Genomic DNA, 23,373 nt, shown 5'->3' with positions numbered 1-23,373 from the left:
ATTGGATTATAGAGCAAATTAAGTACAACAAATAGTTACTCAATAATGACTAATACATGTATTGATTTATTTGGTGAAGCTTGCATATTTTAAAAAGGGGGTCAATATACATTTTTATAACAGAAAGTCTTCAATTTTCTTTCTATCACTTCAAAAGAAGAATAGATAGTAGTTCATTTTGGTAAAGGATATAGTTACATGGACTGCAACATCCCATGACATTCTTAGAAAGAGAAGTATTATGTGACCTTATAAAATAATGCAGTAATTCTTAGCTAATTCAGAGAGGGCTTCAGTCACAGAAAGAAGCAAGAAGACATCCCTTGTGCTGAACATTGTATAAAAACAAGCTCTAATATAAACATCTAGATTGCCAATGTTCCCCAGAAAATCATGAGCAACCTATATATGAGATAAGGAGCCCTCCTCAGTCCTCCCTGCTAACCTCCCTGGTTCCTGTGTATGTAATGCACTGCCCACTAAAGTTCTGCTGGGCAAAGACAAGCTCGCTCTGAGCACGCCTGTGGGAGTCCACTAGCCAATGCCTTTCCTGTCCCACCACCTGTGGGTTTTCATTGGCCAAATTTGTGTTCAGGATTAAGAAGAGTGAACACTCATTCTTTCTAGTTCAGAATCAGTGCAGGTGATAATTTGTAACAAGTACTATTTATATCCAAGGGGAACAAAATGAACTAATGTTACTATATAGAGGAAAAGGCACAATTTTCTCATTTACAGTTTTATTCTAGACACACACACTGGGTTTTCTCTTATTTGTTAAATGAAAAAAAATAAAGGAATGAATGAAATGAAGTACCATTCCATTGAGGATACATTAAATAGGGCAGGTGATCATGGAAAGGAATGGCTCTAGAAAGGCAAAGAAGCCAAATGACAGGGTGTGGGAAGTAAGAGGGAAAACACAGGAATTCATGGGCCCATGGCACAAAGACATTAAACACTAGGATTTGGACCACCTAGGTAACTGGCTCTGCCTGCATTATATATCCAGAGTGAAGGGTAAGAATTTAGATGGAACACAGCAGCAAAATGTCTATATTTCACTTTAGATTCAATTCAACAGACACAGTGTGCTGACTGAGGCACACAACAAAAGGGCTTTATGTTCTGCTAGAAGCTTGATAAAAGAGTGCACACTATAAGCCCCACAGTAGAGAGAGATTTTGCTCCATTTGCCAACTGAAGAGGGTTTTTAAAAAAAGGCCAAGAGCCCTTCGGCTGTGTTTGTATGGCGCTCACTCACAGTGTGGTTCATAAGGAGGAGGAGGGTCTCCACACGGCACACACTCCATGTCTTGAAAGCCAACAAGTTTTGTCTTCCTGTAAAATCTAGAAGAGAAAGGAAAATAATCCTTTCATCTAAGATCACAGTTACAGCAAACAGATCTAGTTCATAAATTATTGGCATTCTCCATTATCAGTTCTATTACTTAAAGAAAGGTTCTCATAGGCTAAATATAATATTATATCACACTGCAGTGTTAGTTATCACATTATGTTTTGAATGAACATTAAATGTTAACTAGAAACACTAAGTGGAAAGGAGTTTGGGGGGTACAACTGGCAGGTTCCTGAGTCAGTGCTCACAAGGAGAGGATGTGATGTGGGGGCAGGACTCTGACAGGGCTATCAATAGCTGGACAGATTATACAACAGCTTCCAAAACCCAGTCTGTCAGTGTCTTTATTTCAATAGCTTAATGGTAGATTCTACAGTCTATTTTTTAAACTGCTACAACATTTTCAAAACCATCAACCCACTCACATTTTCCACCTAGTACAAAATGAGGTTAAGGTTAGAATCTGAAAGTACAGAGTAATTACTAAATAATAATAATCAATAATTTACTTATCATCAGACCCATTTTTTTAATTTATAAAAAGTTCCCTCAAAATTATCTCGTTTGGAGATGAAGATAAAAGAATTGTCATTTAGGGTATAATTTAATAGATTAAATGGATAATAAGTTCATAAATCTAAAATTATTCTACTTTCTCTTTATTTACTATGTTTAACCTGCCATGGTTTTGGGAAATAGAAACAATTTTAATTCTGCCTATTGACCAAGTGAGACAAGGTACAAATTTTCAAAAGTAAAGTAAGGTAACCGGTAACAGAGATATATACAAGGTGTCTGATAAAACTGGTTTTATGGTTGAACTTTAAATTTTACTCTGGGCTTTCAGGTAGCTAATGCAAAACGACAAAATGAAACCACATGGAATTTTTACTTATTGTTTTGATGAGAGGCAACATATAAATACATTTTATAGACCCAAATTTCCCACCAATACTGCATTTGAAAAGGAACTTTCGGTTAAACTGAATTCAAAGAACAATAGTTAGCCTAATGAGCTCCTTGTTTGAAAATTATTTTAAGAAATAATCTGTTGACTATAATCTGTTCAATCAATGCAAGCAAGTCTGCAAGTAGATGACACAGCAAAATTCTAGCTCTGGCTTTATAATGATCATGCTTAATGCAATTTTGAATGCAGTTCCCATGGCCCATGTATGACAATCAAGTCTTGATCAAATTTTCCATGGTGCTCGTGTTAGTTACCAGATGACAACTCCGCTCAATCCTATACTCTTGTTAGCACCCAGTTCCATACTGGTTGGTCAACCTGCTGGTCATGTTTCTCAACAGTCCACAGCAATGGCCCCTTGCTGAAACTGAACAAATGCCAATGTGAGGATGAATATTTAGGGTGAGACCCAGAGCTCATGAACACTGTAGTGGTTAATAGGGTACCATCTGGGAATAGGCAAGGGAAGTGAGCTTGAAGATGGGGACATGGGGAAAAGTGAGGGTGAAAAGGGAGTAGGGCACAGAATAGTCAGCTGTAGTTCTCATGATTAATCATAATGGAGGGCCAGGGGACACCTCCCTGCAAAATTAGCTGCCTAGTTAATTACAGGACCTCAGCAATAGAATCTCAGGTCTTTGGACATACAAACTGGGTGACCCTGGGCAAATCATTTATTGGAGCAAATTTCCTCCTTTGTGAAGGAGGAATAGATTAATCCCTACTTTGTAAAGTGGGTTTTGATGATTAGAAAAGCTAATCTGCATATAGTACTCAGCATATAGCAAGTGCTTAAAAAATGTTAGCTATCATATTACTAGAAGCAGCAAAGAACTGAAAGGGGCCAGTTTATTCTTTCAGGTGGATCCCAGGTTCCCTTAATAGAGAGGGGACAGGGTCATGGGAGCAGAAAGAATAGGCTGCGATTCATTGGCCACACTTGGAAAAAAGGTATGCAAAGATTTTGCTGGCTGCAAATAACATTAATTGGCAACAATGTCTTTTTTAGTGCACCAGGGACTAAGCACTCTGCTAGGCATTTATATGCATTAAATTCTTCATCATTCCAACAATTCTGCAGGTTGGTATTATTATTAGATACTGTTTCTATTGGTGAGAAGAATGGCTGTCAGAGAAATTAAGCAACTGGCCTAAAATCAGTTCACTTTCAGAAACAAGCAGCCTGGGTCTCTTTAACCACTTAAATTGTGGGCACAGAGGACTGACTATTTCCCCACATACCTGCACTGGGAAAAAAGCAACTGGAGCGCTGCTGAGGCTGAACCTACGGGCAGCAAAAGACCTTATTTGAAGAGGTTGAAGCTGCAGAGGGTAGCAATGGTAGCAGAAATAGAATTGCTGACCATAAGCCTGATTTTCATGTTACTTTTCTAGAATATTCAATTTGCCTATTATTTCCCTTTTGCCTCAATATCCCTATCTGTGAAATGGCTTTCAACTACTTGTATCTTCACGTAAATATAATCTAGTTGAATGAGTACTTGTAGGGCACTATGGAAGATTTAGCTACAAGTCACTGTATAATTATTGCCTGCCTCGTACATTCATGCTTACTTTAAAAAGATGTAATTTTAAACTAATCATATAAATAAACTATGAAGCATCTATTCATTTATAGCTTTCCTGCATCACAGCATTTATTTAAAGAATGAGCAAACATTGTAGAAACTAAAGTACTGAGCTCAGATGACAATGAATGGGGTTAAGCAAAAGGAAACATGCTTAGGGGGAGGTGCTGGGAAGGATGTCTTCTCTGTCACCCAATAGCACTCCCCGTGGGCTCCCTCTGTAAATCTAAATCCTCGGGCCCTGCACCCTTCCTCACACTTACTGGGCACTGCCCACCTTATGCCCATATTTCCTATGGACCTTCTCTTCTCCCTGTCCCCCAGAAGAAAGCAGATGTGTACAAACATGATTTTATCAGAATAGCAACAATTGAGCTATGTTACATGTTCCGTTCCTATTCCTTAATTAGATTTGCACAAGGTCAAAACTCTGGATCATTATATTTGTAGGTATCACATAGTCTGAAATTATAGTTTGCTTTTTTCAATAATCGATACTGAGAATTCACATTTTACACAATCCACCCATTTAAAGTGTACAATTAGATGGTCTTTAGTATTTTCAAAGGTGCATAACCATCAGCAAAATCAATTTTAGAACAGATTCATCATGCCAAAAAAGAAACTGTACTTTTTTGCTCTGTACCTCCTCCTCACACACACCATTCTTTGTAAACCTCCCAAACCTCCAGCCTTAGGCAACCAATAATTTAGTTTCTATCTCTACCGATTTGCCTATTCTGGACACATCATACAAATGGAATCACACAATATGTGGTCATTTGTGGTTGGCTTCTTTCAATTCGAATAGTACTTTCTAGGTTCATCCATGCTGTAGCATGTGTCAGTATTTCATTCATTTTTATTGCCAAATAATACTCCATTGTTCAAATATATTCCAATTTGTTCATTCATTCATCAGTGATAGAAATCTGACTATTACATATAATGCTGCTATGAATATTTGTGTACTAACTTTTGTGTGCACATGTTTTCAATTCTCTTGACTATCTACCTAAGAACAGAGTTGCTGGGTTGCATGGAACTCTATATATAGCTTTTTGACGAAGGAAGCTGTGAGGCCTAAAGATTTATTTACGTTTCTGGCCTCAGCGCGAACTCCAGAACTATCACTGAGCCACTAGGTCAAAATCATCCTGATCTTGTGGGCATGTTCTGGTGAGTCCTCCCAGAGTTCTCTGCAGTTGCCTGGAGTGTGGGTTCTGGTGTCACACTCCTGGAAGTTGCTCCAGCATCACACTTATGGGCTAAAAGATTTTGTCTGAAATACCTTAAACCTGGGCAAATCTCACTTTCTACATTTTTAAAACACTGTGAACATTACAGAAATATAAACTGCTTAGCCACCTGCATGTTTGCTGTTCCTGAAATGTGTTTCACCTTTGCTATAAGGTCTGGTTTTCAGAGCTCCGGAATTCTGGTCTGTCTCTCCCTCTGTCTTTGGTTGGCTAACACTAGCTCCACTCCACACCCACTAAATCATTAGCTATTCTGTCTCTCCTTCTTACCCTGTGTAGTCAGGCCTCTTCATTCCCTAGCAGATGATCACCCATGCTCCTCTGATCCAGCTCTCCACACCAGCTGTCCTCCTACTGACTGTTTGGTCTGACTTATCTGTCCGATGGTTACCTAGAAGCACTAAAAACTTAAAAATTCCTCCTCTGTGCTTTGTTTCTCCACCTGGCCCAGTATGGTCTCTTTTTCCCCATGGTCTGGGGATTTGCACACTGAAGATTTGCAGCACTCACACCTGCCCTACCCACTCCTACCCCCTCAGCCCTCACTTTCTTCTCTGCTCCCCCTTTCCTCTTTGCAGTTTCTTAAAAATATCAAGTTCAAGGCAGACTTTATGGCCTGTCTCTTGTGATTCCCTGTGCCTAAATGCTCTTCCCTCACATAGGAGCTCAGTTATCACCTCCCTGACTTCAACCTTTTGTTCAGCTCTGATTTGACCAATGATGCCTGCATTGATTGCCCACTTTAACATGCACCTTGCCTACCCGTCACTGGGGCCACAACTAATCCCACCAAAAAGAAAGGTCTAGCTTTCTTTTTCTGCAATAATCATCATCCTCCATCTTTCTGCATAATTTACTTCTTTATTATTTACTGTTGAGATATTTTTAAAAACCTCATTAAGATAGAGGCTCCCATGGGTAGGGATTTTTGCCTCTGGACCTAACCAGTGCCTCACAGCTGCTCCTAGAATTTCCGCTGAAATAACTGAATGGTTGTGATTTGCATTTTCTCTGATCACCAAGGAGGATAAACATCTTCATTTGAACACAGAATATACCTGTTTGCTCTTCTGTGAATAGCCTGTTCATTCTCTTGTCATTTGTGCATGCTTTGTTTTTTTATTGATGTGGAGGAACTCTTTGGATTTTCATGACACCCATTCTTTGTTAGCATGCGTTTTCATTTTATTTACAACCAAAATCTATCATGGTGCATTAGCACGTAGAAGGCCCAAAGAACTAGTGGTGAATATTGAGACAAAAGGTCATGAGCGCTAAATGTGTTCAGGTTAATATCCAAGTGCATTCACTATTTGGAAGGGAGTAAGAGAAATGCCAATTTCACAATAAATAATTATGAGGGAAAGAAATGGTACAACATACCCTGGCAAGCAGTCCCCACAGACGGCATCACTGGTGACAGAACAGTTAGCCTTCTGGAAGCGGCTCACCAGCGCACAGTCCAGGCATGGCTTGCACTTCTGGAAGCCCCAGTCCTCCTTGAACCTGTGAGGCCGGCATGTCACACACTGGGCATCCTCCCCGTAGCCAAAGCCACATTCCTGCAGGGATTAGCAAGCAATAGAAAGCTATTCAGACATTGCAAGCGTGAAAAAGGAAAGACAGCTGGGATAAAATGAAGACCTGGTCTAATAATTACTGAGTGCCAGTCTTCTAGCTACAAAGGCAGCCCTTTCAGCAAGTTCAAATGTGTCTCCCACTGCTAATAATCTCTCTTACTGTGAGAAGTATACTTAGTCATCCACTTTATTCAAGAAGCCATGAGCATTTGAATAATAAAGGTTCGTCAGCACCCCACTGCTGCATTATTGCCAGCTTATGGCAGAATTACGGCACTTTCTTCTTTTCTAATTAAGCCAGTCATGTAGTGTTCAAAAACTAAAGTCAGGGAGATATTCAGACACTGATTCACTTATCAAGATAGAAAATATGCACTTTGATATCAACAGTGATGTTTTAGAAAATAAGGACAAATGCATAAGAAATTTCATATATTTACAAGCCTGGAAATCTATCTAGTAGAGAGTATCTTGGAATGTTTAGAAGCTTAATTGTATATAATAGTAGGAAGATTCTCATATGTTTCTTAAAAAAACACTACATTCTGGTTCAGATAAAACTGCGTACTACTAAAGGTCTCAAGCTTCTCCAGCTGAGGACATTAGAACACACGACTGTTTTCCGAGGATGGACAGAACAGATGGCTCTTTGGCCACCATATGATCTAATAAATCACAGCAATTGTATAATAATACAACAATTGTAATCATAATACAACCATAAAAAGAATGATGCAGATATGGCTCATAGGAGATTTTAAAAATAAGTTGTGATTCAGAAGTAGATGATCTCTACTGGGTAGATATCCAGATTCATAGTATGAACCCATTTCTTACAAAAATATAACTAATAAACATTAGCATTGGCTGGGTGCTTAATCTATGTCAGGGACTTTATACGTAGTGTCTTGTTACTTCATAATCCTTCCCAAAAAGAAACGTGCTACCATTATTCCTATTCATGGATGGAACCATGCCCAAAAGGCACCTTAACCAAGGTGATGAGCTAATGTTAGGACCAGGATTTGAACCTTCACTATTTAATTCCAGCATCAGACTTCATGTAACTACACTATGGAGCCTGTCAGGACGTGTCCCTAATATACACAGAGGAGGATGTGGGAAGGAATACATAGCAAATGTTAACACTGCTTATCTGTGCTTTCTGATGGCTTCTATAGAATGCTGGTCATTTAAAAAAATAGACGTCAGTTCACAAGCTGAAAGAGCATCTATCCAGAGAGCATGCGGAGCTCACACACACAGCTCACTGTAGCAAAGGGTAGAAGACATTCAAACATTTTAGAGCCCCTGTTTCCTTCTCTGTAAACTACAGATGCCATAATGCAATTCCAAATACTTGAAAATCCCTCGTTTTTTTCACAAAATTTAAAATATTTAAGCTTCTCTTTTCATATTTCTATACAAAGTCAAATAAATAGTACCAATTTGGTCAAAAATGAAATCAAATCCCATACAAAGGAAAGTATTCCCTGTACTCAATGAACTACTCAGTAAAGGATACTGAGTAATAACACATCAATTTAGATTTTTTTCACTAATGAAGTCACTCACATTTTGGATGAATGATACCTTCCTTCCTCCTTTCAGCTACTCTGCCTGTCTTTGAAAAGGACATCTTGAATATGAACAACAGAGAGTAGAGGAGAAACAAAGGAGGAAGGTCAACAACCTTAATCCTCAGCACTCCAGCTAGACAATGTTCTAAGCCAAAAGCACAAACAGGAGGAAAGGGGGAGAGGGGAACCATTTGACTTGAAGAATTAATTCACACATTAGAATTTCTTTAAAATTGTTAACATGGATTATCTTTGGGGGATGGTATTAATGGAATTATGAGGTATCTTTAATTTTCTAATTCTGCAATAATTTAAATTTTGCAAAGAGCATCTATTACTCTGGTAATGAGAACAATAAAGACATTCAAAAATAATTTCTTGGGACATGCATTAGGTCTTTGTGAAGACATCACTGTGATTTTGTGTGTGTGTGTGTGTGTGCGCGCGCGCGTGTGCACGTGCGCACGCGCGTGCTTTGTACTGGGTTAGTACGGCTCCGCACTGGGGTAGAAATGTGTTCTTCCTGGTACTTTAGTTGCTAAGAGAATTACATGTATGCAAAGACATTCTTTAAAAGTACAGAAGGCAACCTCCCACTCATTTTCCCAGGATCAAAGCCTGGTGCACGAGACATTTGGGGGTGGGGGCCTCCTTGTTTACAGGTTCAGCATCTCCAGGCAAAGGGTCTTGCAAGAGCAATGTTTCAAAATCATGCTTTGATCCAGGCAGCTTGGATTATGAGTCTCACATACAAGTTAATACACAACAAAGGACAAAAAAAAGAGAGTAGAAAAAGGGGAAATAAACAGAGAGAGGCGAAAGAGAAAAAGTATTAATTCTGAGAAAACACCTAAAGTTTAGTTTTTCATACCAGGTTGGTATTGCGGTAAAAATGTGTGATTCCCACATTGGTGCCAGAAGTACATGAGTTTAAATGCCAACTCTGCCACTCTTTGGTGAAGTGACTGAGGGAACTCTCTGACCCAAAGTCTCTTCATCTGTGAGATGGGGTGATACATGCTCTACAGAGTTGTTTTGAAAAATAAGTGGGGAAAATAGCATATAAAGTCTCTAAACTGCAAATAAAACAGAAAGTAAGCAACTGCCCACTAAATGATACCTGTGGCTATTATTATTTTGTATTCTCTTCAACTCAATATACCACCTTTCCTGATTCAAGCATATTAAAGCCACATGGAGAACAAGAGAATCTTGAGACCCCAAACTTTCCCAGATTAATGAAATATTACTTTCCATCTAAAATATTTTTATTCAGTAAAAATCTTTCTAAAATGGGATCACAATGACATGCCTTTTAAAAATGGGAACAAAACCTTTAATGATGAACTTATACCTGTCCTCAAACTTTTGCCAAAGGTTAAAGAAGGAATGCTTCCAAACATACTTTGTGAGGCCGGCATTACCCAATACAAAGAGCAGACAAGAACATCACAAAAGAAAACTACAAATCACTATCCCAATAAACATAAATTAAAAAACTCTTCAACAAAATCTTAGCAAAATCTCAACAAAACATTAATAGGATCATATATCACAATGACCCCAGTGAGATTTTTCCCAGAAGTGCAGGGATGTTTCAACAAATGCCAATCAATTAATGTAATACATGATGTCAACAAAATGAAAGCTAAATCATATGACCATATCAATAGATGCAGAGAAATCATTTAACAAGTTTCAAAATCCATTTATGATAAGAACTCTCAAAAAATGGAGATAGAAGGAACATACCTTAACATAATAAAGGCCATATGTGACAAACCTACAGCTAACATTATATTCTATGGTGAAAAACTGAAAACTTTTCCTCTAAGATCAGACACCAGACAAGGCTCTGCTCTCTCATCACTACTATTAAACATAATATTGGAAGTCCTAGCTAGAGCAATTAGGCAAGAGAAAGATATAAAATAAATCCAAATTGGAAAAAATAGTATAACAATCACTATTTGCAGATAACAATATGCATTAAAAAAAAACCTCTAATGACACCATGAAAAACTGTTGGAAACAATTGGTACAGTAATGTAGGAGGCTACAAAATAAATATACAAAGTTGATTACACTTCTACATGAAAACAATGAACTAGAAGAGCAAGAAATCAAAAAACACCATTTACAATAACATAAAAAAAGAATGATGAAATAAAGGAGGTGAAAGATCTAGACCATGAAAATTATAAGACACTGTTAAAAGAAATACAAAACACGCAAAGAAATGGAAACATAATCCATGTTCATGGATCAGAAGAATTATTATTCTTAAATGACCGTCTTCCCCAAAGTAATACACAGATTCAGTGCAATTCCTATAGAAAAATTCTACAGTATTCTTCAAGGAAATAGAAAATTACTGAATCTGCATGAAACCACATAAAACCCTGAACAGACAAAACATTCCAACAAAAAGAACAGAGGCATTAAGTTCCCATATTTCAAATTATACTACAAAGCTATAGTAATCACAACATATGGTAAGGAAATAAAAATAAACATACAGTTCAATGAAATAAAATTGAGAACCCCAAAATAAACTCTTACGTATATGGTGAGTTAATATATTACAACGCTGCCAAGATTATACAATAGAGAAATAAAATCCCTTCAACAAATGGTGTTGGGAAAACTGGACAGCCACCTAGAAAAGATTAAAACTAGGCCATTATCTTATACTAGACACAGAAATTAATTAAAAATAAATTAAAGACTTGGACGTAATACCTGAAACCATAAAATACATAAAAGAAACATAGGCAAAATACTCCATGATATTTGCTTCAGAGATGACTTTGGGGACACTACAGTAGAAATGGAAACAAAAGTAAAAATAAACAATTGGGACTACATCAAACTAAAAAGCTTCTCAACAAAAAAGGAACTATTATTAAAACAAAAAACACTACCAAATGGGAGAAAATATTTGTACATCATACATCGGACAAGGAGCTAATATTGAAGATATACAAAGAACTCATACAACTCAACAGAGAGAAAACAAATATCCCAGTCAAAAAATGGACAGAAAGCTAAATAGTCACTTGCACATGAAAAAATGCTCACCACCACTTATAACTAGGGACATTTAAGTCAAAACCACAATGAGAATCCACCTCACACCAGTGATATTGGCCCATACCGAAAAGACCAAAAACAAGAGGTGTTGGTGAGAAAGTATACTATTGGTGGGAATTTAGATTGGTCTACTCCCAAAGCAAAACAGCATGGAAATTTCTCAAAATATTAAAAACCTACCTACCATATGATCCAGCAATTTCACTTCTATGAATCAGCTGAAGAATGCAAACTAATTCAAAGGGGTATATATGCCTCTTATGTTCATTGCAGGACTATCTACAGTAACCAAATTATAGAAACACCTGAGTGCCCACCAACAGAAAAGTGGATATGATGTGTTATGTATATACACTATACTACTCAGTCATAAAGAAAAAAAGATGAAATCCTTCCATATGCAACAATTTGGATGGAAACTGAGAGGTATTATTCTATGTGAAATATGTCAGAAGATGAAAGCAAATACTGGTTGACTTCAGTCGTATGTGGAATGTAAAGAAACAAAGCAAAAAACAGACAAAAGCAACTCTTGGGAGGCAGAGCATGAGCAAAGGGTGGAGTTGGCCCATCAGATTGTGCTGGAAGATTTTAATACTTTAGTAGTGGGCATAGTGTGGTGACGTGCATAGTGTGGTGACATGAAGAGGACTGACCCCAGTCCCAAAATATGTATAGTGCGGTAAACCAATGCCACCCCAATAAAAATAATTTAAAAATAAGAATACAAAAATAAAATATAATTTATCCTATGTGGTTGAATCACCTACTGCAGATCCAGAACTGTGGGTCCCCTGAATCTATGTAAACAGACTGCTGTTTGAATATCCTTGTGAGGCAATCAACTATCATTCCATTCCTTGTTAAGTATTGCTATCTTTAACAATTCATGTCCTCACTCCATTCCTGAGAACTAGGATAAATGATCCAACTATAGATGAGCTTGAAATATTGTGATGGTCTCATTTCTTTTGCAAAAGAATATAAACAGCGTCAGAGATCTTTGTGCCTATATTTTGAGTTCTGACTGTATTCTAGAATTTACAATGTACATAAGGGCCATTCTCACCACTATGTTCTTGCAAATATTGTCCGTATCATGTATATGTTATTACATTTTGTAGAATGAAGATTTTGTGTGACTTTTTTCTTTTTTGATCCAATCTACATTCGACCAAATCACGTATAGAAAGAAAACAGAGTCAGGCCCCAAATACCTCTTATTTGGCTTTCATTAGCTAGATATTCCTATTTTTGCTTAGAGTTTGTATGCTTTGGTGGCAGCAGAAAGGATGCATTTAGGTGAGAGGTTGAAATAAGTCTTTGTATCCATTACTATGGCCAAATAATTCCAGTATTTATGGCGCATGTATTATTAACCACACAATCTCTTAGACATTTTTATAAAGATTGATTATTTGGAGGAATTTTATTTAAAATGTATTTTCTCTGACATATTCTCCATCTTGAAAAAGCCAATATTAGAAAAACAGCTTAACATTACCTTCAAACTTTTCAAAATAGCATAGCTTGCAGTTCATTATAGTCTAAAAAAAATTATGAAGTAACCATTCTACAATCTTAAATTAACTAGAAACCTTGAATTAACTAGAGATTGAAAAGTTATTTCCAAGGAATTAAATTATAATAGGGTGCCCATGGCAGCTACCACTTGTGGAGCTGATCATCACATTTCTAAAGCACCATAAACATAAAGACGCCACAATAATTTGAAATCCAGGCTATAAATTCAACAGCATAAAAAATATTAAATTACCCAGATACAAATGACTACTTTGATGTTTTTATTTCATTCAGTAAAACTAGGTGGTTAAAATATCTTGACGTCTTCGCCACTAAGTCCAATAAATTATTACCAAGAGAAAGAGAGGGGAGGCAGAAAAACTGAAAGTGAGGTCCCATAGCCCTGGTAACGGTGCTGATCACACAGTGATACTGTGCCTTCACAAACTGTGTCACTTCCTGGCTAGAGACCAGTTCTTTGACCTTTACTTCTATCACTTTTCATTTAAAAAAAATTACAGATATTTTATTTTTTTTTATTTTATTTTATAGAGGCACGTTTATTTATTTATTTATTTGTTTGTTTGTTTTTGTTTACACATGCACTGGGTACAGCCAGAAACACGGGAGGGTGAGAGAATCCACCAGAGCCAGAGCGGGGAGCAGAGCAGGCAGAAGGACCGGAGTACACTGCTGAGGGGAGCAGCGGGCGGCAGAAGAGGTCTGCGCGCCATGTGGGACCCTCCTCTGGTGGCCGGGGAGCAGCCGGGGATCGAACCAGCGCCGTAGAGGCCGCGGGCAGGTTCGCAACCCAGCGCTCAACTGCTGCGCCACCGGGAGGCCCAAAAAATTACAGATATTTTAAACCTTTCTTTAAATCCTTTGTCTCTAACTTCCTACCTCCACCACACAAGGCAAGAGTTACCAGATTAACCTGCCAGTGTGTGCGTGTCCGTGTGTGCATGTGTGTGTGTGCATTTTTACGTGCTCCTTTAGAAGCTCCATATCAGCTGAGCATTCCATTGCATAGATGTAGCTTTATTTTCTTTACTGAAGTGGTTCTTCCTCATCATTGTCTCCAGAAGACAGAAAGGGTAACCACATATGTCTGATGAATTGCACTGGCATTCATCACATGAAGTACTTGCGCATCTAACAAAAATAGTATTAAATCTTTTGATCACTTCCCCCCACTGCTCATTACTTTTGGATAGAAAGGGGGCAATCTCCATTGGCATATTATTTTCCACAGCAGGCTAGTATACCACACTTGGGACTAGAAGAAAGGCATGAATGGATTTTTGGGGAAATAAAACAAAAGAGTACTTAAAGAGAGCTAGCCAGGCTGGCAGTGTTTAGGTTCAGCTTTTTGACAGACTCTCTCCTTGATGAAACTCCAGACAATCTCCTTTGAGCCACGTTTATGAACAGACCTCATTCTTGTGCCTTGATCTTAAGAGCCCAGTTGTCCAAAAATCCTGTCACCCTCATTATATGCTTACCCCGAATATCTGATCAAATTCCTCTTCTCCACCCTCCTTCAGGTGATGTCTGACCACTTGACCCAGCTTCAGCAAGAATTCTAGTAGGTTAGTTTAGCTAGAACCCCCCCTTATCTTGATGTTTCCTCTTAGCCATTTTCCATCCACTTACCCCTACCTTGATCTTTGGCTATAAATTCCCACTTGTCTGTGTTGCATTTGGAGTTGAGCTCAGTTCTATATTGGAGTCTTTTTCCCCTCTGCTGCAATAGTCCAGAATAAAAGCTGATATTACTGCATTGACAATTGTTTTTCTCTGGTTTTGTGTGACATTTTTCAGGTTATACTAGACCTGTCCCTTCTTTATTTCATTAAGGGTGTGTGTGTGTGTGTGTGTGTGTGTGTGTGTTTGGATGCAAAGTATAAGGGAGAAGGAAAATAGAATGGAGGAAGGTTAAGTCAGTCATTGTCTTGTCTTGGGCTTCAGAATTAGATGTATTTTATTTTCAAGGAGCAAGTTCTGCCATTAACATCAATGGCAGACACAGATTTAGGCTCTAAAGCATTCCATCATTTCATTTTTGATATTATGATTTGGTATACCTTAAAAGCTTGAAGGAAATAGCCAGGACTTACCAAATCTTTTTTTTTTTTTTAAATCTTTTTTTTTTTTATTTTGTTTATATTTATTACACACACAAGTTGTAAAGCGCTTAAGAGCCAGAGAGCAGAGCAGGCAGAATACACTGCTGAGGAGCAAGAGGTCTGCATGTGGAAGGTACAGCATCGAACCGGCACTGCATTGAGCTTAAAGCACTCAAGCTGCGAATTACCAGAATCTTGAGAAGAAAGACCATTATTAATAAGTGGAAACATACACATGGATAATGCGTATTTAATTGCATTAAAAAATAATGCGGTTTTGGGCCTCCTTGGTGGCGCAGCGGTTGAGCGTTGGTTGCGAAGCTGCCCGCAGCCTCTGCAGCGCTGGTTCGATCCCCGGCTGCTCCCCGGCCACCGGAGGAGAGTCCCACATGGCATGCAGACCTCTCCTGCCGCCCGCTGCTCCCCTCAGCAGTGTACTTCGGTCCTTCTGCCTGCTCTGCTCCCTGCTCTGGCTCTGGTGAATTCTCTCACCCTCCCGCGCTTCTGACTGTACCCAGTGCTTGTATAAATAAAAATAAACAAATAAATAAATCTTTTAAAAAATGCGGTTTTTTAAAAAGCACTGCTATAGAGTTCTTACACTTGCTTCCAACAACTATACAACAGGCGAACAATCCTTGATATCCGACAACTCCTTCCACTACTCTTTCCCCATTGCCTGGTACGTGGTACTGATATATTCTTGGCTTGACCAAGCTTTAATCGGGTTCCTGAAACTTCTCCTAGATGCATCTATGCTTTTCCTTGTAAATTTACCTTTAGTAAGAACCCTGTTAAGTCAGTTTAAAACAGAACCTCCTATTCTCAATATCTGATCAGGTCTCTCCTCATCCTACTCCCCCTTACCTCCCTCCCCAACCCCCATAAGTCTTAGCACCCTGGCCTGTCATCAACAAAGAATCCTGTTAGGTCAGTTTAGCCAGAACCCTCATCCCTGATGTTTCCTCTCAGTCGTTTTCCATCCTCTATCTTCCACCTTGCTTGGTTGTTATATGTTCCCACTTCCACAAGCTCTATTTGGAGTTGAGCCCAATTGCTTCCTCACGCTATAAAATCCTATTCATGGTTTCTGCACCCATTGTTGAAGGTCTGAAAGAAAGTCTCCATTACCATCTTTACAAATTTCACTGAATTTTTTTAATGATATAAAACAGGCCAGTGAGTAATAAGTAAAAACTTGCTGAGTAAACAAATATTACTTAAGGCAGAATTTCCTAAAGCATTCGCTATTGTTACTACTACTACTACTGCTACTGCTAGTAGTAGTATTGTATCCCAGGGATCAAAAGCCTATAAAGACTAAAGACCACAGTAAGATCTGCCTTTTGGTAAGCCCAGCCCAGTCCGTGTCTGTCCCCAACACCGCCCCCCCCCCCCCCCCCACTGATGAGCAAGGAGGTGAGAGGGAGGTTAAGATGGGGTGGAGTGGAGGTGAGAGGCAGATGAAGATGGGAGTTACGGTGGGAGATGGGCTTCCTTATCTTGGTTCCAAGGGTAGAGAGGGCAGCTTCCAAGCAGACTGGCAGCAGAGGCAGGCCTCTTGCTCTGCCCAATATTTCTAAGCCAGATTTGGTAGCTTTCCAGTAGCAAAATGACTCAAAGTAAACAGTCCTCAAATCCCCTTCTCTCGTTTCTCTCCTGAAAATCAGAAAATCCAGCACTTAACAAAACACAAGCAGATCCCACCTACATTTCGAGGAGCAGTTCCCCAGACCACAAGGGAGAGCCTCACAGGCCATCAGTTGTCCAGAAAACACATTTATGGGCCTCAGGTCTAAAGCACTATTTATTTGTACAGCCAATAAGTTATTAACTTTAATTCTTTGAACTTTAAAAGTTCCAATCTGGACAGAAAAGAAGTTATTTGTGGAGAAAATCTAGGGCTCACAAGTGGAAATGACAAATTAGATTTATGTGGCTGGTGTTTAGAAATCAGCTTTTTAATTTCCTTTAATAAAACAACACCAAAGACATATTCCTTCCTAACTTTCAGTTTATGAAAACCTGTAGTTGAGTTTTTTAAAGAAAAAATTACAAGCTAGAACTTGTTAATATCTGCCAACATCACTAGGCTCGATTAGGTATAATTAGACATAAATAAAGTAAAGCAACACTGTAATTAACTAGCAGAAATGAATCTTTTTATGCTTGCAAATTACATTAATTTCTTCTTGTGTGACTTTCTTCAGAAGGATGAAAATAGTTTTTAAAAAAGAGACATCTTTAAAAATATGAAGTCGGACATATGAGCAGGTAGAAAGAAGCATATTGCTGTTTATAAGAATTAACTTTTTCACATTAACTAAAGTCATCCCAATAATTGCTTAGAAAGGCTGACTTTGAAAACTGTGCCAGAGACTTGAAGTCTGTTTCAAGTGGTTCATGCAAAAACTAGTTTCCTGATTTACTGCTGGGAAGAGATCATGTTAAAAGCATATTGTTGGCATTAACACTCAGTAAGGAGGAGGGGTTGAAGCTGGGCAAATTCTAGACAGTAAGAATTAAAAGTCTAATGTGGTCACTTTGGGAAACAAAAATCATCTTCTCCCACATATCCCAATGCTGTTTCTGTTCATGAGCTGAAAGGACGGCCATGTAACATCTTTGTGCAAATTTATGATTCAAAATGTCCCAAACGTACCACTTACGGAGCAAGGCAAACAATATTTTGTATGTCTTTCCCCCAAATAGCAAAAAGTCATTAACAATGATCTTGCTTATATAAACTGCAGTGGAAGAGAGTAAATATAGCTTAATGGGATAAAACCTTCGAAACAGACTCCAAATGGCTCAGTGACCTATCACCTTTTTACCCATAATACAGAGAAACTACCTATCAAGTTAAATTATTAAAGAGACCCCAATGAGAAGATATAAGGACTGGGGATTTTAGGGAGGGAGCCGGAAACCAAGGAGCTAAAGAGATGATACTGAATAAGGGCAAAGGAAGCACAAAGGGCCACATCCTAGGAGGAGAGCCAGAGGCCATAATTCCAATGCAAGGCGAAGAAGCACATGAAAGGACAGAATAAGGTGGGTTTTTGGAAACCAGGGATGTAGGTGGCTAGGAGGAGGAAGGAGAGCAAGCAAACTGAACAGGGAGGCAGCTCCTGTGCTGCAAGTACATTAGGGCAACATGACTTGGATATTTATTTTTTTGGAAGTGGGTCTAAGCCAGAATTTCCAGAAATTCATCATTCCAGAGTTTCACTGTCCAAATAGAACATTCATAATCTTTTGTGGTGGTAATAAATTTAATTAAGTAAAACGGCATAAATTAAAACTCTAGTTCCTTATGACACCAGCCACATTTCAAGTCTTTGATAACAACAGTGCCTAGTAGCTTGCTTATTGTCAGCACCAATATAGACATTTCTATCATCACAGACAGTTCTGTGGGACAACACTGTACTAGAGTGCTATCAACATAAGAATAGATCATTATTCACAAGTCATTCCATCACTTTCTCCCAGCACTGTCACATACTAATTGTGACACTGGACAGATCAACTAATTCTCTGTGCCTCAGTTTCCCCACCCTACAATAGAGGAGTTCTAGGGGCCTCCCCTGGTGGCGCAGCGGTTGAGCGCTGGGCTGCGAAGCTGCATGCAGCCTCAGCAGCACCAGTTCGATTCCGGCCACCGGGCAAGGGTCCCACATGGCTGCTCCCCTCAGCAGTGTACTTAGTCATGCTGCCTGTTCTGCTCTCCGCTCTGGCTCTGGTGAATTCTCTCACCCTCCCGTGCTTCTGACTGTACCCAGTGCTTGTATGAATAAATAAATCTTTAAAAAATAAATAAATCCTAAAAAAAAAGAGTAGTTCTATTCCCTATTTAAAATATATTATCACAGGCATTCCTTTATATTAATATATGAAAGTCATAGGGAACCTGGCTTATTATAGTAGTAAATGTTAGCTAATATTAACTGTTTTAGTTGCAAAATATGTATTACAGAATAATAATTGAAGACCTATTTGGGAGCAATACACATTTGCTATGTTGTGATGAACATAACTCAACATATTCAAGGTGAAAGGTTAAAATAAATAACCATTTAAAAAGTGGCCAGAGAAGGGAAGGGAGTCAATTAAATAAGCCACAATGGTATTACAATTTGAGTTTCTGTATAGATTTCTTTTTTTGTTGTGTTTAATTCTCTTACACCATTCATTTTTGTACAGTGTTAAATCTCTCCCCTCAGGCAGGTGTAGTCCCCATAATTGTCCCACCACCACAAGCACCCATGGCCCATCACCATAGTCCAATTGTGATCATTGCTCCCCTGGTTGGACCCCAGTCCCTCCCTTGTTGTATACCTCAGATCTATGGTTTAGATTCTGTGCAAACTTCTTACTATCTAGTAATTGAAAGGAAGTAAAAGGACATTGAGTGTGTGTGTGTATGTGTGTGTATGTGTTGAGAGACAGAGAAACAGAGGGAGAGAGCGAGAACCACTGATCACACACCACAGGGGTGCCAAAACACACACAATCTCCAGGAATGCTATTCTGGAAGCTTCTGGCAAACCCCAACTACATGTTTTAAATGGTAGAGACCGAACAATGGGCAAGTAAGTCCAGACACCTTGAGAAAAAGTAGAATTGAATGTCTTCCAAAGAAAATAATAATTAGGAGTAATAAAACCACAGATGGAAATTTAACTACACCTGCTTACCCAAAGTATTTCCGAGATTTATTTTTAAGACACAGATACATGTTTGTAATTAAAGAACTTATGACCCGAGTTTGTTATTTTAGAGAGACAAGATATTAGAAAATGGATGCAAGTTTTAAATTATGCTTAACACAGCAAAACAAGTGATATCATAGTGTTAGAACAAAGGTTATTTGAAAGCTCTTCTGTCTGGCGAAATGTACTTTGTTTTTTACCCTTAATGCAAAGAAAATACAAAGCCCTTTGCTGTGGGTATCAGTAATTTGATTCAGCTTTCTACTTTTTCATAACTGCCTTTAAAAATATTTACTGTTTATTGTGCTTTTAAATTGTCAAATGCCACAGGTAACCACAATGGTAAGCCTCAGTTAAAAAGGAAAAGGCTCTTGGACTCATTCATTTTCTTAAAAACAAGACAACAGGTCCAATAGGGAGTCACTTATACTAAGTTCCATGACCAAAGTGTGACTTAATTATAGTTCTGGCTCTCCTAGTAATGGAGTTGTAAGCCAGTCAATCAGGACTCTGCTGATCAGTGATATGTCTTTGATATGACCAACGTACACTTTGCTAGTGTAGCTTCCTTGTTCCTTCTCCCTTCAGCCTATAAAATCATTCAATTTGTAATGTTTCTTGGAGTTCCTTTCTATGTGATAGATGGGCTATTGCCTAATCATGGTAAAGTGAGTAAGATTTTAAAAATTTACTCAGCTGATTTTAAGTTTCATTTATAATTAACATTACAAATTATCCTGCTTTTAGACTGTATAGATAGTAATCCAAGTAAAATGCAATTATTTATATATTTCTCTTTTTTTTTAATATATGGGCATGAGTTATTTATTTATTAATTAAGATTTATTTATTTATTTATACAACCACTGGGTACAGTTAGAAGCACGGGAGGGTGAGAGAATTCACCAGAGCCAGAGCGGGGAGCAGAGCAGGCAGAAGGACCGAAGTACACTGCTGAGGGGAGCAGCGGGTGGCAGGAGAGGTGCGGCACCATGTGGGAACCTCATCCGGTGGCCGGGGAGCAGCCGGGGATCGAACCGGCGCTGCAGAGGCTGTGGGGAGCTTCGCAATCCAGCGCTCAACCGCTGCGCCACCGGGGAGGCCTATTTTTCTGACTTTTTTTATAAAAAGCTTTCATCCTAGTCAAAAACAAAACAAAACAAAACAATTTCCCTTTGATTTGAAAAGCTTGGAAATCATAATTAACCAATTGGAGGTATTATTATAAGTGATTTGTCTGATTTCAATATAGTCAGAACTTACTTTTCTCACCTATGAAAGTTATGTGATATTGATAAAGACTTAACAAAGATGGTCTAGAAGGAAGAAACTATAAATTCAAGATGGGCAGTTTTGAAATTTCTTACCTCAAAGTATAATTACTTGAACATGGCATGTACATTTCTGCCATTTGTACCTCTGAGTGTGTCTTAAGAATATAATTTTTCAGTTTACATTTACCTGTATTCTTACACTTCCTCAATTTGTCCTGGTTCTTTTCTTTTCATGAAGAAAATGGTAATAAATATTGAAATAGAAATTTAATAAATAAAAAAAGTACAGAAAGGTAGAATTATTCAGATTGCTTGATTGGTCACTTCCACTATAATAGGACAAAATACTTAGAAAGTTGCTACCTCAAAAAAAAATATTTCTTCTGGATATTCATGGGAAATTATGAAATATAGAAACTGTTATCAGATATATCTCAAAGATAGATTTCTAAAAAAAAAAAGAATGTTAGAGTTGATAAGACATTTATCTTCTGCTCTGATTCTCCAGAAATTATCTTGAGGTTATATTCTCTAGACTCAAAGGATGAAATTCAGGGGTGATATCTTAGCAGTGAATGACTCATCTCAGAAACTGGGAAGTTTCTATCAGATTATCACAGAAATTGGGGAAAATACTTTTGAGTAGTAGCACCATTCTTTATTTTCCTTTTGGGCACTATCACATTTTTACTACTCTGTTCACTGACCCTAGATGTGCACATCTGCTAAAAAGGATCCTTTACACTCAAATAAGCAAAACCTATGTGTGATAATGCATGTTAGACAGTCAACAGGGACTCAAAATATCAGCTGAGATGCTACCATTAACTAGACACCAAACAGAGTTCAAAGATCAGTCAAGCTTTAATCCAAAGTTAAAGCACAGGATACTAAGGCTACCCCTTATTAACACAACAACCAGAGAAAGGCCATTCACCCTGAATTACTTGTGGAATGCATAATTATTTGTTTCCTGCTGTTTTATAGGTCATTGATCAAAAATCTATGAATGACAAGACTCAACTTTAAATAATGGCAGTCTGTAGAGGAAAAAGACTTTTAAGTCACTTTAAATTAAAATAATCTTTTGTTCCTTTCTAAATGGAAGACTTTGATGCTTTATTTTGACCAAAACCAAATATCATTTCTCTACAACTAATAACATCTTCAAAAGGTCAGAAAAAAATGAATATATAGCTCAACATGCTCACAGAAAAAAACACCCCCCAGACATCCAAGATTCTGAAATGCCCTACTAGAATGCACAGTTTCTCAACAAATAATGGTTAAAATGAATATTAACCATTTAAAATGCTTCTGGGAGTAACATACACTCATCATGGGGAGATTAATAATAACACGTGCATTATCAAAGGAATGTTCAAAACACTGAAAAAAAAATGGTTACCTTGGAGCAGTTTACTTAAGATGCTGTTGACCTCTACCTCTTAGTCAATGCTAATATTCGCTTAAAGAAAAAGAAGTCCCAATAAATGATAACATTACCATTTTCTGTTTCAGTACTTTATTTCAAAATGTTCAAGAGAACATTGCTTACTTTTATTAATGCAAATAAACCTTAATACTTCTTGCATTGAAATATGATAAACACTGTTCCATAACACAAGGACATTATTGAATTCTGATTCTTGGACTCTATTCCTTTTATCTTAGACACATGAATCAAAAATATTGAAAATGTTTATATAGGGGAGGAGGGGAGAAGGGAGTAGGATCAAAACAAGGGTGGTGGGAATTGTACAGGGACTATAACCAAGATGAAAATGCATACATTGTGCAAAAATGAAAAATAATGTAAAAAATACATAAAATAAAAAAAATTTTAAAAATTAAAAGAAAAGGTTAGAATAAAAAAATATTGAAAAGGAAATTGTGTAATATTTGGCTAAAGTAACACACTGAACCAAGTCATCTTTTGTTCCTAACTGGAAGAGTTTGATGCTTTATTTAGAACAAAACCATATATCAATTCTCTACAACTAATAACATCTTCAAAAGTAATTACTAATTTACTAGTAATTACTAATTTAGCTAAAAAAGACACACAAACTACAACTTTACCATGCAACCAATGTCTACCTTAGATAACTCCATGCCTGGTCCACATTGCTTGCAGAGAACACAATTTCCAGATCGATCCCTGAATTCTTGTTGTCTACAGTCTCCCTGTTTCACAAATCCCTTTACATACCTGGAAAAAATGTTTCACAAAATGTTATCTTAAAATGTATTTTTTAAATTTTCTGTTGATCTGCTTTTACTGAGATTTCCTCTTTTAAAAA

The 23,373-nt window shown here is 37.8% G+C and overlaps 1 protein-coding gene across 1 annotated transcript; it reads right to left on the bottom strand.

Moving 5' to 3' along the window:
* Positions 1-764: 764 nt before the first annotated feature.
* Positions 765-23,282, bottom strand: LOC119235048 (tumor necrosis factor receptor superfamily member 19-like; the record flags this gene model as incomplete). Its single annotated transcript, XM_037498089.2, has 3 exons — positions 765-1,350; positions 6,562-6,740; positions 23,171-23,282. Coding segments are annotated over 3 exons (385 nt in total), but the record flags the coding sequence as incomplete, so codon positions are not given.
* Positions 23,283-23,373: the final 91 nt, after the last annotated feature.

This window comes from Talpa occidentalis, unplaced genomic scaffold, assembly GCF_014898055.3.
Source record: "Talpa occidentalis isolate TD23 unplaced genomic scaffold, MPIMG_talOcc4v2.1 talOcc4.841, whole genome shotgun sequence".
Classification (NCBI taxonomy): domain Eukaryota; kingdom Metazoa; phylum Chordata; class Mammalia; order Eulipotyphla; family Talpidae; genus Talpa; species Talpa occidentalis.
This window is presented reverse-complemented; position numbering and strand designations above follow the sequence as displayed.